General features: G+C 44.7%; 1 protein-coding gene across 1 annotated transcript in view; it reads left to right on the top strand.

Annotated features, from left to right (window-relative positions):
* The window catches only part of LOC126188083 (synaptic vesicle glycoprotein 2A-like), a 215,017-nt gene that overhangs the window by 116,747 nt on the left and 77,195 nt on the right, over window positions 1-21,075 (top strand). The window contains exons 5-6 of the mRNA XM_049929538.1: window positions 3,509-3,630; window positions 13,128-13,366. Coding sequence (XP_049785495.1) covers window positions 3,509-3,630; window positions 13,128-13,366 — 361 coding nt within the window. The remainder of the gene's footprint in view (window positions 1-3,508; window positions 3,631-13,127; window positions 13,367-21,075) is intronic.

Here is a 21,075-nt window from a genome sequence, read left to right as displayed (position 1 = left end):
AGTCGCCGTTCACCTCAATGGCGGTGTTTGTGGAGACGAACAGAGAACTAGTATAGCAAAAATACGATTCACCCGAAGAACCTGCACGTTTCCGTAGATCGACGGTCGAATCCCGATGTTACCCTGTCCACTGTAATCATAATTGACGACGTCTTTGGGTAAACATGTGAACACGTAGGGTTGGTCTGCTGTGGAGCTCCTTGCTCAACAACGTATGATGAACGATGTGCTCCGAAATATTTGTGCTTGCACTGGCATTGTGCTCTTTCATCAGAGATGCCACAGATACTTTACAGAGCAGACAAGCTTCCCAAACCTATTTTCTGTGAAGAGTCATGGACGTCCAACCATCTACCGCCTAGTGCTAGATTATACATCTACATATCTATATATATACTCCGCTAGCCACCATGCGGTGTGTGGCGGAGGGCACAATTCACACCAAAGTCATAGTCCCCCCCCCCTCTCTGTTCCATTTGTGGATCGCGCGAGGGAAAAACGACTGTACTGTCTGAACGCCTCAATACGAGCTCTTATTTCCCTTATCTTTGAATGGTGATCACTGCGCCATTTGAAAGTTAGTGGTAATAATATATGCTCAACATCCTAGTTGCAGATCGGGTTTCGGAATTTAGTGAGCAGCCCCTTCTGTTTAGCGCGCTGTCTATCTGCAAGTGTGTCCCACTTCAAACTTTCTATGAGTTTTGTAACGCTCTCGCGATGGCTAAATGTACCAGTCACGAATCTTGCCGCTCTTCTTTGGACCTTCTCAATCTCTTGAATCAGATCCAACTGGTGACGGTCCCAGACAGACGAACAGTACTCCATGACTGGACGAACTAACATATTGTAAGCTATTTTCTTTGTTGAAGGACTGCATCGCTTCAGGATTCTACCAATAAACCGCAATCTAGAGTTCGCCTTACCTGTTACTTGTGTAATCTGAACGGCTCTGAGCACTATGGGACTTAACAGCTATGGTCATCAGTCCCCTAGAACTTGGTACTACGTAAACCTAACTAACCTAAGGACAGCACACAGCACACAACACCCAGTCATCACGAGGCAGAGAAAATCCCTGACCCCGCCGGGAATCGAACCCGGGAACCCGAGCGTGGGAAGCGAGAACGCTACCGCACGACCACGAGCTGCGGACACTTGTGTAATCTGATCATTCCATTTGAGATCATTTCGAATAGTCACACCCAGATACTTGACGGACGTTACCGCTTCCAAAGACTGGATATTTATATTGTACTCGTACATTAATCGGGATTTTCGCCTTGTTATACGCAGTAGGTTACACTTACTAATATTGAGAGATAACTACCAGTCATTACACCACGCATTTATTTTCTGCAAATCCTCATTGATTTGTTCACAACTTTCGTGTTATACTACTTTCCTGTAGACTAGAGCATCATCAGGAAACAGTCTCAGGCCGCTGTCAATACCATCAACCAGGTCGTTTATGTAAATCGTAAAAAGCAGAGGACCTATTACGCTGCCCTTCTACCTCTTTCCGTAGATGATCACGGCAGTAGCACGTCAACATTCGACCAGTTTCGCCATTATCGAAATGCTCGATCACAAGCTCTGCGTAATAATCATTTTCCCTGTCAAAATAGCTTATCTCAAAGGATTTCTCCATTTGCAGCATATATCTTCGCTAGAGTTATCCTCTGTCCTTGTTTTCTGCGCTTATATACCTTTGTTACCTCGTTCCGTGCTTACAACGCAAGCATACGGCATCCAACGTTGCGGTGGGCGGTGGTCATAATGTTTTGGCTTATCAGTGTAAGTTATCATATTACAGGATACTCTACGCGCATTCTCGTACAAAACCACTAAAACAAATAGATATTACCTTTACTTCTGAAAGCCATACTGGCGTTGTGATGAACAACTTTATTTATGCTGCTGATGAAAACTACTGGGAGCTTTCAGAAGCCAAAGTAAGTGATGCACAGAAAGCACGTGGAGTCAGTTATATGCTACGATCGTGCACAGCAAGGTTAATTAACTCCAGGAACCAGAAAAAGATAAAAGTAGTGTGTAGCATATACTACATAAGAACTGGGAAGGATAATGCCATCACAGCAGAAATTACGACGGACATTTGTTCCTGACAAAACTATTGAAATTAAACGTTGAAACCTTAGGTTACATTCCAATTTGACATGGAAAAAAACCGAGAATACTTTCCAAGACAAAAAAAAGGTACACCACGAAGCAATTGTCCAAAGGAGACAGGGAAAATTGATAGATGTGATGTAGATGTAAAGACAAACAAATTATTACAATTTCAATAACAAATTGGGAGTCAGTAATGGGTTGGTCCACCACCAGTACCTAAGCAAGCAGTCTTTCGGCTTGACATTGATTGATAAGTTGTTGGACGTCGTTCTGAGGGACATCGTGCCAAAATCTGTCCAGTTGGCACGTTAGATGCTACAAATCCCAAGCCTGTTTGAGGGCCCTGCCCATAAACCTTCAAATGTTCTCAATTGGGGAGACATCCGACGAACTTGCTGGCCAAGGTAGGGTTTAGCAAGGTTGAAGACAAGCAGTAGAAACTCTCGCCGTGTGAGGGCGAGCTGCTGAAATGTAAGCCCAGAATGGCTTGCCATGAGGGTCAAGAAAACGAGACACGGAATATCGTCGAGATTCCGCTGTGCTGTAAGGGTGCTGCAGAAGACAACGAAAGGTGTCCTGGTATGAAAAGAAACGTCACTCAAATCCATCACTCCTGGTTGTCGGGCCGTATGTCTGGGGTGCCATTTCATTTCAAAACAGGACTCCATTGGTTGTCACCCACGACATCTTTAGAGCCGAACAATACGTTGACGATATTCTACGCCCCGTTTTGTTATGCTTCATGGCAAGCCGTCCTGGGCTTACATTTCAGGAAGAGAATGCCCGTCAGCACACGGCTACACGGCTAGAGTTTCTGCTGCTTGTTATCACACTTGCCGAACCCTACCTTGGCCAGCAAGGCCACCGGATCTCTCCCAGTTGAGTACGTTTGGAACATTATGGGCAAGGCTCCCCAAGCAGGTCGGGATTTTGATGACGTAACGCGCCAGTTCGACAGAATTTGGCTCGATCTCTCTCAGGAGGACATTTAACAACTCTGCCAATCAATGCCAAGCCGAATAAATGCTTGCGTAAGTGCCGGAGGTGGACTAACGCATTCTTGACTAGCCTAATTTGTGATGCTGTTCTTTTTCAATAAATCATCCGATTTTTCTGAAATTGTAATTATTTGTTTGTCTGTACAAATACATCACATCTATCCATTTCCTTCCCATTTGGATAATCCCTTGGTCATACATTTTTTGGTCGTACAGTGTATTTTGAACAAGTATGCAGTCACGAGAATCTTCGTTCCCAGACGACTAGACGACTTTCTTTGTATACGACAACTCAGCCTGGCGCAAAATGCGTTCCATCTTTTACAGAGTTCTGTATCCGTAGCTGCCAGCGCTGCATGGTCCTCGTGTTGCAGGTCGTGCGGCGCCCTGTGTATAAACTTCTCGTTCCTGGCGGAGTTTCACGGCGCGCAGTACCGCAACCGCTGTGTCATGACCACCGGCATCTACGTCGGCATCGCTCAGGTCGCCTTACCAGGTGAGCTGCTCAAATTGCTTTGCGTTCGTTCGCTGTCTCACGCATTTAGCTTAAGAGCAACAAAAAAAGTTTTAGCAATGGTGGTTTGAATCATCGTCCTCAAATGTATCATACACGGCCTTCACTGAACTGTAAAATTGATTCAATTGCTTATGACTAGATGACATTAGCTTTACAAGTTTCCAATGTCAATATTGTTGAGAGTAAGTGAGCTGGAGTATCCGTCCCCTTATACCCATCATCGGTTCCATGTGTCAATTCCGTACTATGCACACTACGTTGAAGAAAACGCGCTTCACGTTGAAAAGCGTTGTAAGCGTTCTCGATTAATTCAAGAACGTGACTGTTGATGAGCAACGACAGTGATGTCGATTAAAACACGGCTGGCGCTAACGTAGCATCAGAATATAGCGTAGGAAATAGCAGACAGGTATGTGAATGTAGACTTTCCCGGCGTGTACAGTTGGCGGAAAGCTTTGGGGTTTCCAGCCGCGTGGCAGTATTATAAAACCGCGTCGTTTCCACAATGGATCCTGGAGGCTGTGTAGGGGTAAGCTGGCGGGCGGGGTAAGGGGTGAAGTCGCAGTGGTGGGGTCCGGACGCGCCGTTCGCTTCTCTGTCGGAGCATTCCCGGCCTGTCACCGGCGACGTTCCTAAAACCCTTTGTGGGATACTTTTGTCATCACTTGAAGAACTACGCAGAATTCGCGAGAGTGCTTAAGGACATGCGGCTACAGAGAGACGACCTTCTAGAGCTTCGACGTTACCTCGCTCTTCACGAAAGTACCTCTGTAAGATTCCTTGGCTCTGCTCTACTGAATCAAGCCTCAAACAGTGAAACTTCTTGAGCATGTTCAAACGACCACCTGCACTCGAGAGTTTTATGAGTAGACAGATGGGGTGGACCTGGTATCCCCTCTTGCTCAAGGGATCGAAAATCTATACATGGAACTCTTTAAAGAGATGGTCCCCCAAACTGCTCGCCAAAAACCCAAGCACTTCTGCCGCTATGTGAAGGATACTTCTGTGGTTTGGGAGCATGGCAGACAGGCACTGGATGAGTATCTAAACCACCTTAACAGCATCAATGACAACATCGCCTTCACTATGGAAATAGAGGAGGAGGGCTGTCTCCCATTTCTGAATATACTAATAACAAACAAGGCAGATGGCACACTAGACCATTCAGTACACAGGGTGTTACAAAAAGGTACGGCCAAACTTTCAGGAAACATTCTTCACACACAAAGACAGAAAATATGTTATGCGGATATGTCTCCGGAAACGCTTACTTTCCATGTTAGAGCTCATTTTATTACTTCTCTTCAAATCACATTAATCATGGAATGGAAACACACAGCAACAGAACGTACCAGCGTGACTTCAAACACTTTGTTACAGGAAATGTTCAAAATGTCCTCCGTTAGCGAGGATACATGCATCCACCCTCCGTCGCATCGAATCCCTGATGCGCTGATGCAGCCCTGGAGAATGGCGTATTGTATCACAGCCGTCCACAATACGAGCACGAAGAGTCTCTACATTTGGTACCGGGGTTGCGTAGACAAGAGCTTTCAAATGCCCCCATAAATGAAAGTGAAGAGGGCTGAGGTCAGGAGAGCGTGGAGGCCATGGAGTTGGTCCGCCTCTACCAATCCATCGGTCACCGAATCTGTTGTTGAGAATCGTACGACCACTTCGACTGAAATGCGCGGGAGCTCCACCGTGCATGAACCACATGTTGTGTCGTACCTGTAAAGGCACATGTTCTAGCAGCACAGGTTGAGTACCCCGTATGAAATCATGATATCGTGCTCCACTGAGCGTAGGTGGAAGAACATGGGGCCCAATCAAGACATCACCAACAATGCCTTCCCAAACGTCCACAGAAAATCTGTGTTGATGACGTGATTGCACAATTGCGTGCGGATTCTCGTCAGCCCACACAAGTTGATTGTGAAAATTTACAATTTGATCACGTTGGAATGAAGCCTCATCCGTAAAGAGAACATTTGCACTGAAATGAGGATTGACACGTTGTTGGATGGACCATTCGCAGAAGTGTACCCGTGGAGGCCAATCAGCTGCTGACAGTGCCTGCACACGCTGTACATGGTACGGAAACAACTGGTTCTCCCGTAGCACTCTCCATACAGTGACGTGGTCAACGTTACCTTGTACAGCAGCAACTTCTCTGACGCTGTATCGTCAACTGCACGAAGAATTGCCTCGTCCACTTCAGGTGTCGTCGTCGTTCTAGGTCTTCCCCAGTCGCGAGTCATAGGCTGGAATGTTCCGTGCTCCCTAAGACGCCGATCAATTGCTTCGAACGTCTTCCTGTCGGGACACCTTCGTTCTGGAAATCTGTCTCTATACAAACGTACCGCGCCACGGCTATTGCCCAGTGCTACTCCATACATCAAATGGGCATCTGCCAACTCCGCATTTGTAAACATCGCACTGACTGCAAAACCACGTTCGTAATGAACACTAACCTGTTGATGCTACGTACTGATGTGCTTGAGCCTAGTACTGTAGAGCAATGAGTCGCATGTCAGCACAAGCACCGAAGTCAACATTACCTTCCTTCAATTGGGCCAACTGGCGGTGAATCGAGGAAGTACAGTACATACTGACGAAACTGAAATGAGCTCTAACATGGAAATTAAGCATTTCCGGACACATGTCCACATAACATCTTTTCTTTATTTGTGTGTGAGGAATGTTTCCTGAAAGTTTGGCCGTACCTTTATGTAACACCCTGTATAGGAAGAAGAGTGAAAAAGACCTGTATCTGCATATAACAAGCTACCCCACCATCCAGCGCAGTGGCGAACAGCACCGTTCACCTTGGTACACAGAGCGCACGTCACCTGTGTTGAAGAAAGCCTCTCAGACGAACTGCAGCACTCGAAGGAGGTATTTTGCAAAAATGGGTACAGAAAAGCGCGGATTAGGAGGGCGTTCAAGCTAGACAGGTCGCGGAAATTCGGCAAGAAGGAGAAGACAAGAAACTGGCTTTTCTTCCGTATTTGAGACCGTGTCGGCCAAAACTGGGATGCTTCGGGAAAAAAAGAACACGAAAGCTGTCTTCAGACCACCGGTAAAGACGAAACAGTGGCTTGGCTCTGCCAAAGACCCATTTAAACTCAGCGTATCAGGAATTTACAGCACCCCATGCGAATGCCGTCGACGATGTATCGGACAAACGCAGCGATGTATTTTTAAACGCCGAGAGGAACTTAGCACGCATGTGCGGCTGGGACAGACGGAGAAATCGGCGATAGCAGAACACAGCAACAAGGGAGACCACATATCTGACTTCGAGAAGAACAAGTTGCTCTACCGAGCCGCCAGCTATCGGAATAGCGTCATAAAAGAGTCCATCGAAATTGGGATTCACGGGTATATTGTAAACAGAGACGAAGGATACCAATTGAGTGCGGCATGGTATCCAGCGATAGCGGCAACTCGACGAGAGCGCGCCCGCTACCGTCTTCCTCAGGAGACAGGGTCGGAATGCTCTGACAGAGATGCGAACGACACGTCCGCTGTCCCCACCACCGCGGCTTCACCCCCTACCCCGCCCGCCGACCTATGTGTACCCAGCCGACCGGAGCCAGGTGGAAAGGCGTACACAGCAGGTAGAAGTAGGACGACATCTGCAAAATCTCGGCACTTCGACTCAATATGGCATAAAGGGCTACTAAAGAAGTTATACACACAAGGGTTTCCCGGGAGCATAGTCAGGTTAATCCAAAGCTATCTCAGGAATAGAACATTCTCTGTCAAGGTAGAAACAGCCACCTCAACCAAAAGGCGTATTCGTGCTGGGGTGCCACAGTGATCGGTCCTGGGGCCCGTTTAGTACTGTCTGCACACACTGGACACTCCAACGCCCCCCCCCTCCCCCCACCGGTGCACACCGCACAGTACGCTGACGACACCACCTTTTACACTCGTAATGCGAATAAGGACCTGGTCACTCACGGGTTACAGAGGGTTTTAGATAACACAGAAACCTGGGCCCGTCGCTGGCGCACCACCATCAATCCTGGAAGACACAGGCTATGCTGATCACCCGGAGACTCGGGAGACCTGGACCCCCTCAAGGCCCCACCCTCCCCCTTCAACTGCACCTACATGGACCTCGACTCCCCTGGCGCAGACCCGCCAAGTACCTCAGCGTAACCTTGGACTCGAGACTAACGTGGAAACCCCATATAGACGAGATCCACAGAAAAGTCTGCGCCAGAATGTCCATCGTATACCCAGTCCTCAACACAACCAGCTCCCTTCCCTGCTCTGTAGGACTAAACGTCTATCAGGCCCTCATACGGCCAGTACTGGAGTATGAGTGCCCTGTCTGGGGATACGCGGCAAAGCAGCACCTGGACAAACTCCAGAGGCTGCAGAACCGCACCCTCAGGAGGGCACTGCACCTACCCATACGAATCCCCATCGACGATCTGCACGCCGCTGCCGAAATCCCTCTCCTCAAAGAAAGATTCCAAGATCTGGCAAGAGCTTTCTATGAGAGCTCTTCCAGATCTGGAAATAACCTCATCCACTCCTTAGGTCGGTATGACATGTCCCGCGACAAGCACAAACTCCCCATGACGATCTTCGACGACTAAGTCGAAGAGAAACATCCCAAAAATGTCCAAATTCTAAGACCAATCCTTAATCCTTAAAATACCCAACATCTCGCCAACATCAGGCAAGTACTAGGCACCACCAGAACACCAACACAACACACAGACAGCCAAAACAGTCAAAGACAATCACACGCTCACAACACACATTGTGGAGTAAAAGCCAACAGGCTACAAACTCCTCTATACACTTCCCCAAGGAGGGGAAAGTAAAAGGTGAGAGAGAGAAAATTTCGGCAATTCGGCAGAAGAACGTGTATGCCACTGGTTGGAACGTCGCGGTTTTATAATACTACCACCCAGCTGGAAAGCCGAGAGCTTCTCATCAACAGATGAGTAGACAATAGGATAATGTCCCACCAATTGGCTAATCTGCCATGTTGGGAGTAGAGCACACGCCAGAATATCCGAAGTTGTCCTGTTCTGCCTTCGGCGAACTTCCATCATACTCACACAGCTGCTATGTTCGAGGTCTGTCGTAACGCCATCAGTCGATGACATACAACCTCCCTAACATTATTTGTTGCTCGGAAAGTATGCTGACCAAGCATTAATAAAGACCCACTTAAAAGGAAGGAATATTACGCTTAATGTGTGGTCGAGGACAAAGTGAATTGCGAAGGATCGGAAAGCCAATCGGATGTGTTGTTTTTTTCAAAGAGAGCATTGCGGCACCAGTCATGATCTGTTGAGGAAAACCGCGAAAATACAAAATCTGGATGGCGAGTCTAGCGGCTTATAATTTCGGTATTTGCCTCGGTAAAACGTGAAAAAAAAATCAGCGACCAGGCTACTGTCCTGACTGTGGGTAGAATACAGCTTTCCCGCGCCGCGGCACTGGGAAGGGGAGGGTGGCGGGCCCATCACCCCGACCGCCTTTTACCTCTTGGAAGATACGCAGTACTCTTCGGACTACAGTACGATTGGACCAGGGGCCGTTCTGGAAGGACTGGAACAAGCGAAAATCGCTGCCCCTATCCGGAATTGAATTCGAGGCATCCAGGAGTGCAGAGTAGGATGTCCAGATGCAGACGTATAGAAAAGAGGACCGACAGCTTCTGAAAGAAGGACAAAGAAAACAGAGGATACGCGGAAAGAAAAGTTCAAATTTAATAAATGAATTAATTAATAGACATAGCATAAATTCCTTAATTTTTATTGGTACTTCTCTGAAGATAAAATTTTCTGTAGAAATGTGAAATTGCTTAGCAGATAGATGTAAAAAGACAGACAGGCAAATTCTTTTAAATTGTCATGGACAGATTCAGGGTTCATCCTATTCCTGTCATCAGTCCACTGTGTATTAATGAGCGAAAATACTCTTTCTGCATTCGCATTGTGCCCTGATAGATAGAAAAAGTCTTCTGCAAGTTTTAACAATTCTGAATGACAATCAACAACCTTACTTTCACAAAAATACTTGGCCCATTTTTTACTACAAGAGAAACCACTAGATTCACGATAATTACTGTTCTGATTCATAAATTGCCTAGAATTACAGAACTAGTCAAAACATTGTACACCTGCCATATCAAAAGTTTTACATTTATCTTGCAAACACAAAAGGCTTTTTCCAACATCACTGTAGTTAACATCTTTTTTAAAAGACATCCATATGAAACAGGAAAAGTCGTCAAACGAAATGGTTCAAATGGCTCTGAGCACTATGGGACTTAACATCTGAGGTCATCAGTCCCCTAGAACTTAGAACTACTTAAACCTAACTAACCTAAGGGCATCACACACATCCACGCTCGAGGCAGGATTCGAACCTGCGACTCTAGCGGTCGCACGGTTCCAGACTGAAGCGCCTAGAAACTTTCAGCCACACCGGCCGGCAGTCGTCAAATATACAGAGCCATCCTTTAAATATTTATGGCACGACTGATACAGCAACGCGGGTTCATGTAAAAAGTTTTACTTCTTGCTCAAAGCCACTATCCACATCAACAGAAAAAATACCAATAAACAGTGCTAAGTACATGACATGAAACCTACAACGCCAAGCCAAGACAATCTTCATCTGGAACTGAAAATATGGAACGGAAATTGTAAACAATCTACATTTGCACACGCTTATTCATCAATTTATGATCAGTAGTGAAAAATCGATAAAATCGACGATCCTGCCACAATCTGTAGATAAGGCATTTAAGAAAAGAGCAATAGAACGGGAATAATTGCAAATATAATTGTAATACGATCATCTTTGTTAAAAGGTGGACAATGTAAAAATCTGCCCGGACTGCGGACAAACAGGTAAAAAGGAGAACATTTCCGGTTTTATCGGGATGTCTAGTCACCCTAGCATAGTGCTCTACAGGCTAGACCACCAAGGTCGCCTCGCTCCGTAAGTCCTTCTAAACAGAAAACTGCTTCGTGCATTGACCTATGTGGGCACTGTACCCGGAATCTGTACTACCCAGTTATTAGCAAACTGAGAACTTCGAATAACTTCATGGCCGTACACTTAAACAGCCTACCAATTTGTGCAACAAGTGGAGCCCTAAGAGAGATTTCATTGTCTGTATCCTAGGAGGCATCGTACTCGATTCTTACTTCAGGCACTGACTAAGCCTTGGAACATTGACCAAGCAAGGTTATTCAGACGGATGCAGGCAATCAGGAACGGTCATACAGGGAAGAGAGCCTTTTTTTACACGGCAGTATTCCCCTTCCTTCATGAAATGGTTTCGCCTGTTCCGGTAAACAAGATCCAGCCATCCCTTCCGTCGTGTTCCCCTCTGTCCTGTCCCTCTAGGTTTATGGTCAAGAACTTATTTTCGAAGTCTATAATGCATTTAGTCCACATGTTCCTACCACCTGTTTCTATTTGAATCTTTTTTGGTTGGATGGTTGATTTGAGGAAGGGGACCAAACAGCAAGGCCATCGGTCCCATCGGATAAGGGAAGGAAGAGGAAGGAAGTCGGCCGTGCCATTTCAAAGGAACCAGCTCTGCATTTGCCTGCAGCGATTTATAGAAATCACGGAAAACTTAAATCAGAATGGCCCGATGCAGGTTTGACCCGTCGTCGTCCCGAATACGAGCCCATTGTGCTAACCCCTGCGCGACCTTGCTCGGTAGATCTTTTTTCCTTTGCTCTGTTTCAGCCTGTAATTCATCTCTAATATTTTCATTTCTGAAGCGATCTTCTTGTGTGCACCCTTTAACACCAGCGATAAATCATTTCCGCAGCCTGAATTCCAGTCGTATTCTTTTGACACGATATTTCAAATGTAACGTGCACCGAAGACTGTCGAACTTAAAAATTATCTTTTTACACTTAAACTGAAGAAAGTGTGCACTAATATTGTTCATTGGGTTTCAGCTGCTTCGCGCTCACAATTACATTGCTCTTGTTCACAGTTTCATCGCAGATAGGTTGTGCGAGCGTTTCACGACTACTTCCGCCGATCGGCGCTAGCGTGTTGGAAATCTAGAAGTTCCTAACCGAGAGTAAAAAAGATCTAGTATATCACTACATTTATTCAAACATTCCCATCACATTCGTTAGAACTCCGCAGATATTTCTTCATTCACACGTTCTCGCTTTATTCCTCAACCCGTTGTGCATGCCCTGACGAACACAATGCTATTCTGCTGCGAGTGTTTTATTATTTTCTTGTGTATTTTATTTGTTCGTATACCCAACCATCGTGGCAGTACGCTGCGGAGGACAGTCTCACATCTGTTTCTGTCTTTCCATCACATTTCCCTGCAACCCCCTTGCACCACCGCTACAATCTCCACTCACACAAAAAGAAGCACACATACAAACACACACACAGATATGCACACAAAATCATTGCTCTCAGCCTGCGCGTCCGAGCTGAATTTCAGGGTACAGCTTCTGGGCTACAAGGAATAAGTGGCCTTCCTCTTGTCGTGATATACACAATCCCAAGAGAAGTAAGTGGAAAATAGCAGTAAATGAATTTCTTTCTTACTACTGCAGTTGTTATTTCACTTAGGTGTGCAAAGCAGCATGATAATTAGTGATAAAAACTGCTGTGTCGAAAGCAGATTACCCAATTTTTGGAGTGCAAATAAGGCCATACCTGAATAAGTATCGAACGAAATAATACGGTCCAGTGTCACAAGTCCTTTGTTTTTATACCAGTCCCTAGCCCGCAATGACGTTCTGGCTGCGGTACATCGCCGCTCTTCAGTCTGCAGAATTTTCAAAACAAACGCACATAAGTTCTTAAAATTTTAAAAATGATTGTATATATTGAATATAAATACAGCTGTGGTATTTTAAAATATCGATCATTGATTTTATACATTTTCTTTTAATTACTAAGTAGAAAGTTGTATACTGAATATTTTAAGATTAAAAACAGTGTCGGTAGTCTGTATAAACAAATGGAACCATAAACTGCACTACGTTGCAAAAAATATGGATGAGAACGTTTTTGTTGGAAGGGTGTTTTGTTAGTTATGTGGGATGGAAAAGACAGGGAGGAAGTTCCCGAACCAAGCCTTTGGAAAGGAAAGAAGGAAAGAGTGGAGAGGGAAGTAACAACATGGAGAATAAGAAGAGTATTCTGTTCAAGGAGGGAAGGTGGGTAAGTCTCTGGGTAGATTTCGTGGCGTGATAGAGGTAAGTGGTTAAAGTTTTGTTGGGATAGGATAGCGAGAGTGTGTGGGTGTGAATTTGGGAGAAATGAGGCAGACTACGATGACTAGTAATCGGGGACGAAAACGGTTGGATGGTAGGTGTCACGTCTGTGAGATGCGTAAGATATGCAGAGGTGGTCGAATGTGAGCACTCTACTGAAAGTTGCAGCTGGTGACACTCGTGACGTCCGGCTGAGTGGCCTGCCTTTGTCTTCCGCAGCGATAGGGCTGGCGCTGCTGACGCAGACGTGGGAGTACGAGACGGGCGTGCTGACGCTGCGGCCGTGGAACGTGTTCGTCATGATGTGCACCGTCCCCTCGCTCGCCGGCGGCCTGCTCATCTCCTTCTTCCCCGAGACGCCCAAGTTCCTCATGGCGCACGGCCGCAACGAGGAGGCGCTCGCCGTCATGCGCAAGATATACGCACTCAACACCGGCAACAGTGCGGACACTTTCCCGGTGAGGCTTGTGCTGCAATTGCATCAATCTGTGACACTTTCCAACGCTGCGATCTGTAAGCGCACTGTATATACCGAGGTGAAGTCTGGTAGACTGCCGTTGGCCATTGTAGCGTGAACGATGTGAGGATTTCCGAGAGCGCGTGTATCTTTAAGTCAGAGAGTAGCTAGACTGCAATGTAAAATCCAAGTTAGGGCATTGGCGTTTAGTGGAGCAGCAGTCAATATAGAATAGGTGACTACCATGAGGAGTAAAACAGGGAAACGTGATGAGAGGAAATAATACAGTGTTGCTAATAAGTCTGAGTGCGGATACTGAGGATCAGGATGGGCTGTTTGGAGGGAAGAGACCAGACAGAAAGGTCTCATCGGATTAGGGAAGGACAGGGAAGGAAGTCGGCCGTGGCCTTTCAAAGGAACCATCCCGGCATTTGCCTGGAGCGATTTAGGAAATCACGGAAAACCTAAATCAGGATGGCCGGACACGGTATTGAACCGTCGTTCTCCCGAATGCGAGTCGAGTGTGCTAACAACTGCACTACCTCGCTCGGTGTTAATAAGTACCTCTGGCGTTTCAGAGGACCAATATGCGAAAACTAGGAGACATGCAGAAAAATGATACATAGCAAAGCATGAACGGAATGGACAGTGTCTTGAAAGGAAGATATAAAAGCAAAACGAGGATAATGCAATATAGTCGATCAGGTGATACTGAGGGAATTAGATTAGGAAATGAGACACTTAATGTGGAAATGGATAGGTTAAAGTTAGATATAGTGGGAATTAGTGAAGTTCGGTGGCAGGAGGAACAAGACTTCTGGTCAGGCGAATACAGGATTATAAATACAAAATCAAATAGGGGTAATGCAGGAGTAGGTTTAATAATGAACAAAAAAATAGGAGTGCTGGTAAGCTACTACAAACAGCGTAGTGAACATATTATTATAGTGGCCAAGATAGACACGAAGCCCATGCCTGCTACAGTAGTACAAGTTTATATGCCAACTACCTCTGCAGATGACGAAGAAATTGAAGAAATGTATGATGAGATAAAAGAAATTATTCAGTTAGTGAAGGGAGACGAAAATTTAATAGTCATGGGTGACTGGAATTCGACATTTGGAAAAGGGAGAGAAGGAAACATAGTAGGTGAATATGGATTGGGGCTAAGAAATGAAAGAGGAAGCCGTCTTGTAGAATTTTGTACAGAGCATAACTTAATCACAGCTAACACTTGGTTCAAGAATCATAAAAGAAGGTTGTATACATGGAAAAATCCTGGAGATACTACAAGGTATCAGATAGATTATCTAATGGTAAGACAGATATTTAGGAACCAGGTTTTAAATTGTAGGACATTTCCAGGGGCAGATGTGAACTCTGACCACAATCTATTGGTTATGAACTGTCGATTAAAACTGAAGAAACTGCAAAAAGGTGGGAATTTAAGGAGATGGGACCTGGATAAACTGAAAGAACCAGGGAGTGCATAAGGGAACAATTGACAGGAATGGGGGAAAGAAATACAGTAGAAAACGAATGGGTAGCTCTGAGGGATGAAGTAGTGAAGGCAGCAGAGGATCAAGTAGGTAAAAAGACGAGGGCTAGTAGAAATCCTTGGGTAACAGAAGAAATATTGAATTTAATTGATGAAAGGAGAAAATATAAAAATGCAGTAAATGAAGCAGGCAAAAAGGAATACAAACATCTCAAAAATGAGATCGACAGGAAGTGCAAAATAGCTAAGCAGGCACGGCCAGAGGGAAAATGTAAGGATGTAGAGGCTTATCTCACTAGGGGTAAGATAGATACTGCCTACAGGAAAATTAAAGAGACCTTTGGAGAAAAGAGAGCCACTTGTATGAACATCAAGAGCTCAGATGGAAACCCAGTTCTAAGCAAAGAATGGAAAGCAGAAAGGTGGAAGGAGTATATAGAGAGTCTATACAAGGGCGATGTACTTGAGGACAATATTATGGAAATGGAAGAGGATGTAGATGAAGATGAAATGGGAGATACGATACTGCGTGAAGAGTTTGACAGAGCACTGAAAGACCTGAGTGGAAACAAGGCCCCTGGAGTAGACAAAATTCCATTAGAACTACTGACGGCCTTGGGAGAGCCAGTCCTGACAAACCTCTACCATGTGGTGAGCAAGATGTACGAGACAGGCGAAATACCCTCAGACTTCAAGAAGAATATAATAATTCCAATCCCAAAGAAAGCAGATGTGAAAATTACCGAACTATCAGTTTAATGAGTCACAGATGCAAAATACTAACGCGAATTATTTACAGACGAATGGAAAAACTGGTAGAAGCCGACCTTTCGGGAAGATCAGTTTGGATTCCGTAGAAATTTTGTAACACGTGAGGCAATACTGACTTTACGACTTATCTTAGAAGGAAGATTAAGGAAAGGCAAACCTACGTTTCTAGTATTTGTAGACTTAGAGAAAGCTTTTGACAACGTTGACTGGAATACTCTCTTTCAAATTCTAAAGGTGGCAGGGGTAAAATACAGGGAGCGAAAGGCTATTTACAATTTGTACAGAAACCAGATGGCAGTTATAAGAGTCGAGGGGCATGAAAGGGAAGCAGTGGTTGGGAAGGGAGTGAGACAGAGTTATAGCCTCTCCTCGATGATATTCAATCTGTATATTGAGCAAGCAGTAAAGGAAACAAAAGAAAAATTTGGAGTAGGTATTAAAATCCAGGGAGAAGAAATAAAAACTTTGAGGTTCGCCGATGACATTGTAATTCTGTCAGAGACAGCAAAGGACTTGGAAGAGCAGTTGAACGGAATGGACATTGTCTTGAAAGGAGGATATAAGATTAACATCAGCAAAAGCAAAACGAGGATAATGGAATGTAGTCGATTTAAGTCGGGTGATGCTGAGGGAATTAGATTAGGAAAGGAGACACTTAAAGTAGTAAAGGAGTTTTGCTATTTGGGGAGCAAAATAACTGATGATGGTCGAAGTAGAGAGGATATAACATGTAGACTGGCAATGGCAAGGAAAGCGTTTCTGAAGAAGAGAAATTTGTTAACATCGAGTATAGATTTAAGTATCAGGAAGTCGTTTCTGAAAGTATTTGTATGGAGTGTAGCCATGTATGGAAGTGAAGCATGGACAATAAATAGTTTGGACAAGAAGAGAATAGAAGCTTTCGAAATGTGGTGCTACAGAAGAATGTTGAAGATTAGGTGGGTAGATCACGTAACTAATGAGGAGGTATTGAATAGGATTGGGGAGAAGTTTGTGGCACTACTTGACTAGAAGAGGGGATCGGTTGGTAGGACATGTCCTGAGGCATCAAGGGATCACAAATTTAGCATTGGAGGGCAGTGTGGAGGGTAAAAATCTTAGAGGGGGACGAAGAGAAGAATACACTAAGCAGATTGAGAAGGATGTAGGTTGCAGTAGGTACTGGGAGATGTAGGAGCTTGCACAGGATAGAGTAGCATGGAGAGCTGCATCAAACCAGTCTCATGACTGAAGACCACAACAACAACAGTGCGTAGATCACGTAGCTACTGAGGAGATACTGAACAGAATTGGGGAGAAGAGGAATTTGTGACAAAACTTGACTAGAAGCAGGGATCGTTTGCTTGGACATATTTTGAGGCATCAACGGACCACCAATTTAGTACTGGAGGGCTGCGTGGAGGGTAAAAATCGTAGCGGGAGAGCAAGAGATGAATACACCAAGCAGATTCAGAAGGATGTAGCTTGCAGTAGGTACTTGGAGATGAGAAGCTTGTACAGGATAGAGAAGCATGGAGAGCTGCATAAGATCAGTCTCTGGAATGAAGACCGCAACAACAACAACAACCACAACAAAGCACAGAGCTCTCCAATTTCGCCATGCAGTAGTTGTACTAGGGGGCAGGCAGGTCAGAACACTTATTGTCGCATAGAATTAGTTCGCGCCTGCAGATAGGTAACCCACTGAATAGCTTTCCAAAGCGAGCTTTCTGTTGCGCCGCCGCGGGCAATTCCTGTTAGTGACTTCAATCAATTACACGCACATTTTGGTGGTTGCCGCGTTACATGTGGTGTCCTTATCGAGCACATATAATTTGAGTTAGAAACTTGCTAAGATGCGGCATTCACAGTTATATTTTTGCTTTCTTTGATTTGTAATATCAAGGAGTTGTCTTCTGAACCCCTGGAGGTACAAGGGGCAGTCATATAAAAACAAGACAGTCGGAAGAAAGTAAGCAAATTCTTCATAATTTCAAAAGTAATCGCTATAACTGTTAATCGGTTTATCCCACTGGCTTCATCTACATCTACATCTGCTTGATTGTTCTGAAATTTATTATGTGACAGAGGATTCACGGGATCATCTCCAAGATATTTCTTTACCGTTCCCCTCTCGAACAGCGCGCAAGAAAAACAAACACCTAATTTGTTTCTTTTGAGCTCTGATTTCTCTTATTTTTTATGATAATAACCCCTCCATAATTAGGTGAGCGTCAACAGAATATTTTAACACTGTGAGTACAGAGTTGATGGTTGAAATTTTATGAGAAGATCCTGCCGCAACAAGAAACGCCTTTGTTTTAATGATTGTCATCCCAACTCTCGTATCATATCCGTTACGCTCTCCCCCCTATTTCGCGACGGTACAAAACGTGATGCCCCTTTTTGGACTTTTTCGATGTCCTCCGTCAATCCTATCTGAAGCAGATCCAACACCGCACATCAATACTCCAGAAAATGGCGGACAAACGCAATGTAATCAGTCTCTTTAGTAGGCCTGCTGGGTTTTCTAAGTGATGTAAACCGCAGTTTTTGGTTTGTTCTTCCCACAGCATTATCTATGCCATCGTTCCAACTGAAATTATTGTAATTCTGAAACCCTAAATATTTAGTGGAATTCATAGCCTTTGTATCTGTGTGTTTTATCCCGTAACCGAAATTTAGTGGATATCTTTTAGTACTCACGTGGATGACTTCACGTCTTTCACTATTTACTGTGAATTTCCATTTTTCACATCATGCAGATATCTTGCCTAAATCGTTTAGCAACTTGTTTTGATCATCTGATGACTTAAGAAGACGATAAAATGTTTGCGGTTGGCTAGGAATCACCTTCTTCGTTCAAAGCAAATCGACGACCGCGAGTATCTTTCTTCAAGGCTCCAAAGATATGGAAGTCGCATAGGGAGAGATCGGAACGGTGTGGAAGATGTATAAGGGTTTCCCAGCGAAGCTTTTGCTGTGTAGTCGAAACAATCTTGGCAATATGTGGGCGGCGGGCATCTCTTCGCCCGAACGAAATCGACGGCGACGACTGGAAAGCGCTTGAGGAGAGATCGGGACTGTTTGGAGGATATGTAAGGACTTCCCAGAGAAACTTCTGCAAGATAGTCGGAACAACCTTGACAATATTCATTAGATTGCAGGGCAATGCCCGGCCACATATTGCCAAGATTGTTTCGACTACACAGCAAAAGCTTCGCTGGGAAACCTTTAGACATCTTCCACACCGTTCCGATCTCTCCCTATGCGACTTCCATATCTTTGGAGCCTTGAAGAAAGACACTAGCGGTCGTCGATTTGCTTTGAACGAAGAAGTGCACGCCTGCGTACAATCATTGTTCCGCAAGCAACCGCATACATGTTTCCGTGAAGACATTGACCGTCTTGTCTCAGGGTGGTATAAATGTACGAGCAGTTATGGCGATCGCTTTTGAAATAATCAAGAGTTTACCTACTTTTTTTCCATCTGTCTCGAATTCATTTGACTGCCCCTTATAGTTATTAATATTCCACTTAATATTTTGCAGTGTAAGTGAAGAGACTGACAGGGAGTTATTTCAGAAATAGTATTCCAGTAAAGCGCCATTTAAGTGGATAATAGGAAACAATGATTGCTATATATTAAATATAGAGCTCAGTGGAGATGGAAACTTACAAAACGTGTGTTTAGAATCCAAATGCGCAAAATGCTCTTTAGAGTGAAAGATTATTTCTGGATACAGCGGCAGGTTGTGGCTATACCATTTCTCAGTGACATCTACATGATTACTCTGCAATTCACATTTAAGTGCTTGGCAGAGGGTTCATTGAACCACAACCATACTATCTATCTACCATTCCACTCCCGAATAGCGCGCGGGAAAGACGAACACCTAAACCTTTCTGTTCGAGCTCTGATTTCTCTTATTTTATTTTGATGATCATTCCTACCTATGTAGGTTGGGCTCAACAAAATATTTTCGCATTCGGAAGAGAAAGTTAGTGACTGAAATTTCGTAAATAGATCTCGCCGTGACGAAAAACGTCTTTGCTTTAATGACTTCCATCCCAACTCGCGTATCATATCTACCACACTCTCTCCCCTATTACGTGATAATACGAAACGAGCTGCCCTTTTTTGCACCCTTTCGATGTCCTCCGTCAATCCCACCTGGTAAGGATCTCACGCCACGCAGCAATATTCTAACAGACGACGAACGAGTGTAGTGTAAGCTGTCTCTTTAGTGGACTTGTTGCATTTTCTAAGTGTCCTGCCAATGAAACGCAACCTTTGGCTCGCCTTCCCCACAATATTATCTATGTGGTCTTTCCAACTGAAGTTGTTCGTAATTTTAACACCCAGGTACTTAGTTGAATTGACAGCTTTGAGAATTGTGCTATTTATCGAGTAATCGAATTCCAACGGATTTCTTTTGGAACTTATGTGGATCACCTCACACTTTTAGTTATTTAGCGTCAACTGCCACCTGCCACACCATATAGCAATCTTTTCTAAATCACTTTGCAACTGATACTGGTCTTCGGATGACCTTACTAGACGGTAAATTACAGCATCATCTGCGAACAACCTAAGAGAACTGCTCAGATTGTCATCCAGGTCATTTATATAGATCAGGAACAGCAGAGGTCCCATGACGCTTCCCTGGGGAACACCTGATATCACTTCAGTTTTACTCGATGATTTGCCGTCTATTACTAAGAACTGCGGCCTTCCTGACAGGAAATCACGAATCCAGTATCACAACTGAGACGATACCCCATAGGCCCGCAGCTTGATTAGAAGTCGCTTGTGAGGAACGGTGTCAAAAGCTTTCCGGAAATCTAGAAATACGGAATCAAATTGAGATCCCCTGTCAATAGCGGCCATTACTTCGTGCGAATAAAGAGCTAGCTGCGTTGCACAAGAACGATGTTTTCTGAAACCATGCTGATTACGTATCAATAGATCGTTCCCTTCGAGGTGATTCATAATGTTAGAATATAGTATATGCTCCAAAGCCCTGCTGCAAATCGACGTCAACGATATAGGTTTGGATTACTCCTACTACCCTTCTTAAACACTGGTGCGACCTGCGCAATTTTCCAATCTGTAGGTACAGATCTATCAGTGAGCGAGCGGTTGTATATGATTGCTAAGTAGGGAGCTATTGTATCAGCGTAATCTGAAAGGAACCTAATCGGTATACAATCTGGATCTGAAGACTTGCCCGTATCAAGCGATTTGAGTTGCTTCGCAACCCATAAGGTATCTACTTCTAAGAAACTCATGCTAGCAGCTGTTCGTGTTTCAAATTCTGGAATATTCCATTCGTCTTCCCTGGTGAAGGAATTTCGGAAAACTGCGCTCAATAACTTCGCTTTAGCGGCACAGTCGTCGGTAACAGTACCATCGGCACTGCGCAGCGAAGGTATTGACTGCGTCTTGCCGCTTGTGTACT

This window comes from Schistocerca cancellata, chromosome 5 (genome assembly GCF_023864275.1).
Source record: "Schistocerca cancellata isolate TAMUIC-IGC-003103 chromosome 5, iqSchCanc2.1, whole genome shotgun sequence".
NCBI classification, from domain to species: Eukaryota; Metazoa; Arthropoda; class Insecta; order Orthoptera; family Acrididae; genus Schistocerca; species Schistocerca cancellata.
The sequence above is the reverse complement of the archived record's forward strand: the minus strand, read 5'-3'. Positions and strand labels throughout refer to the sequence as shown.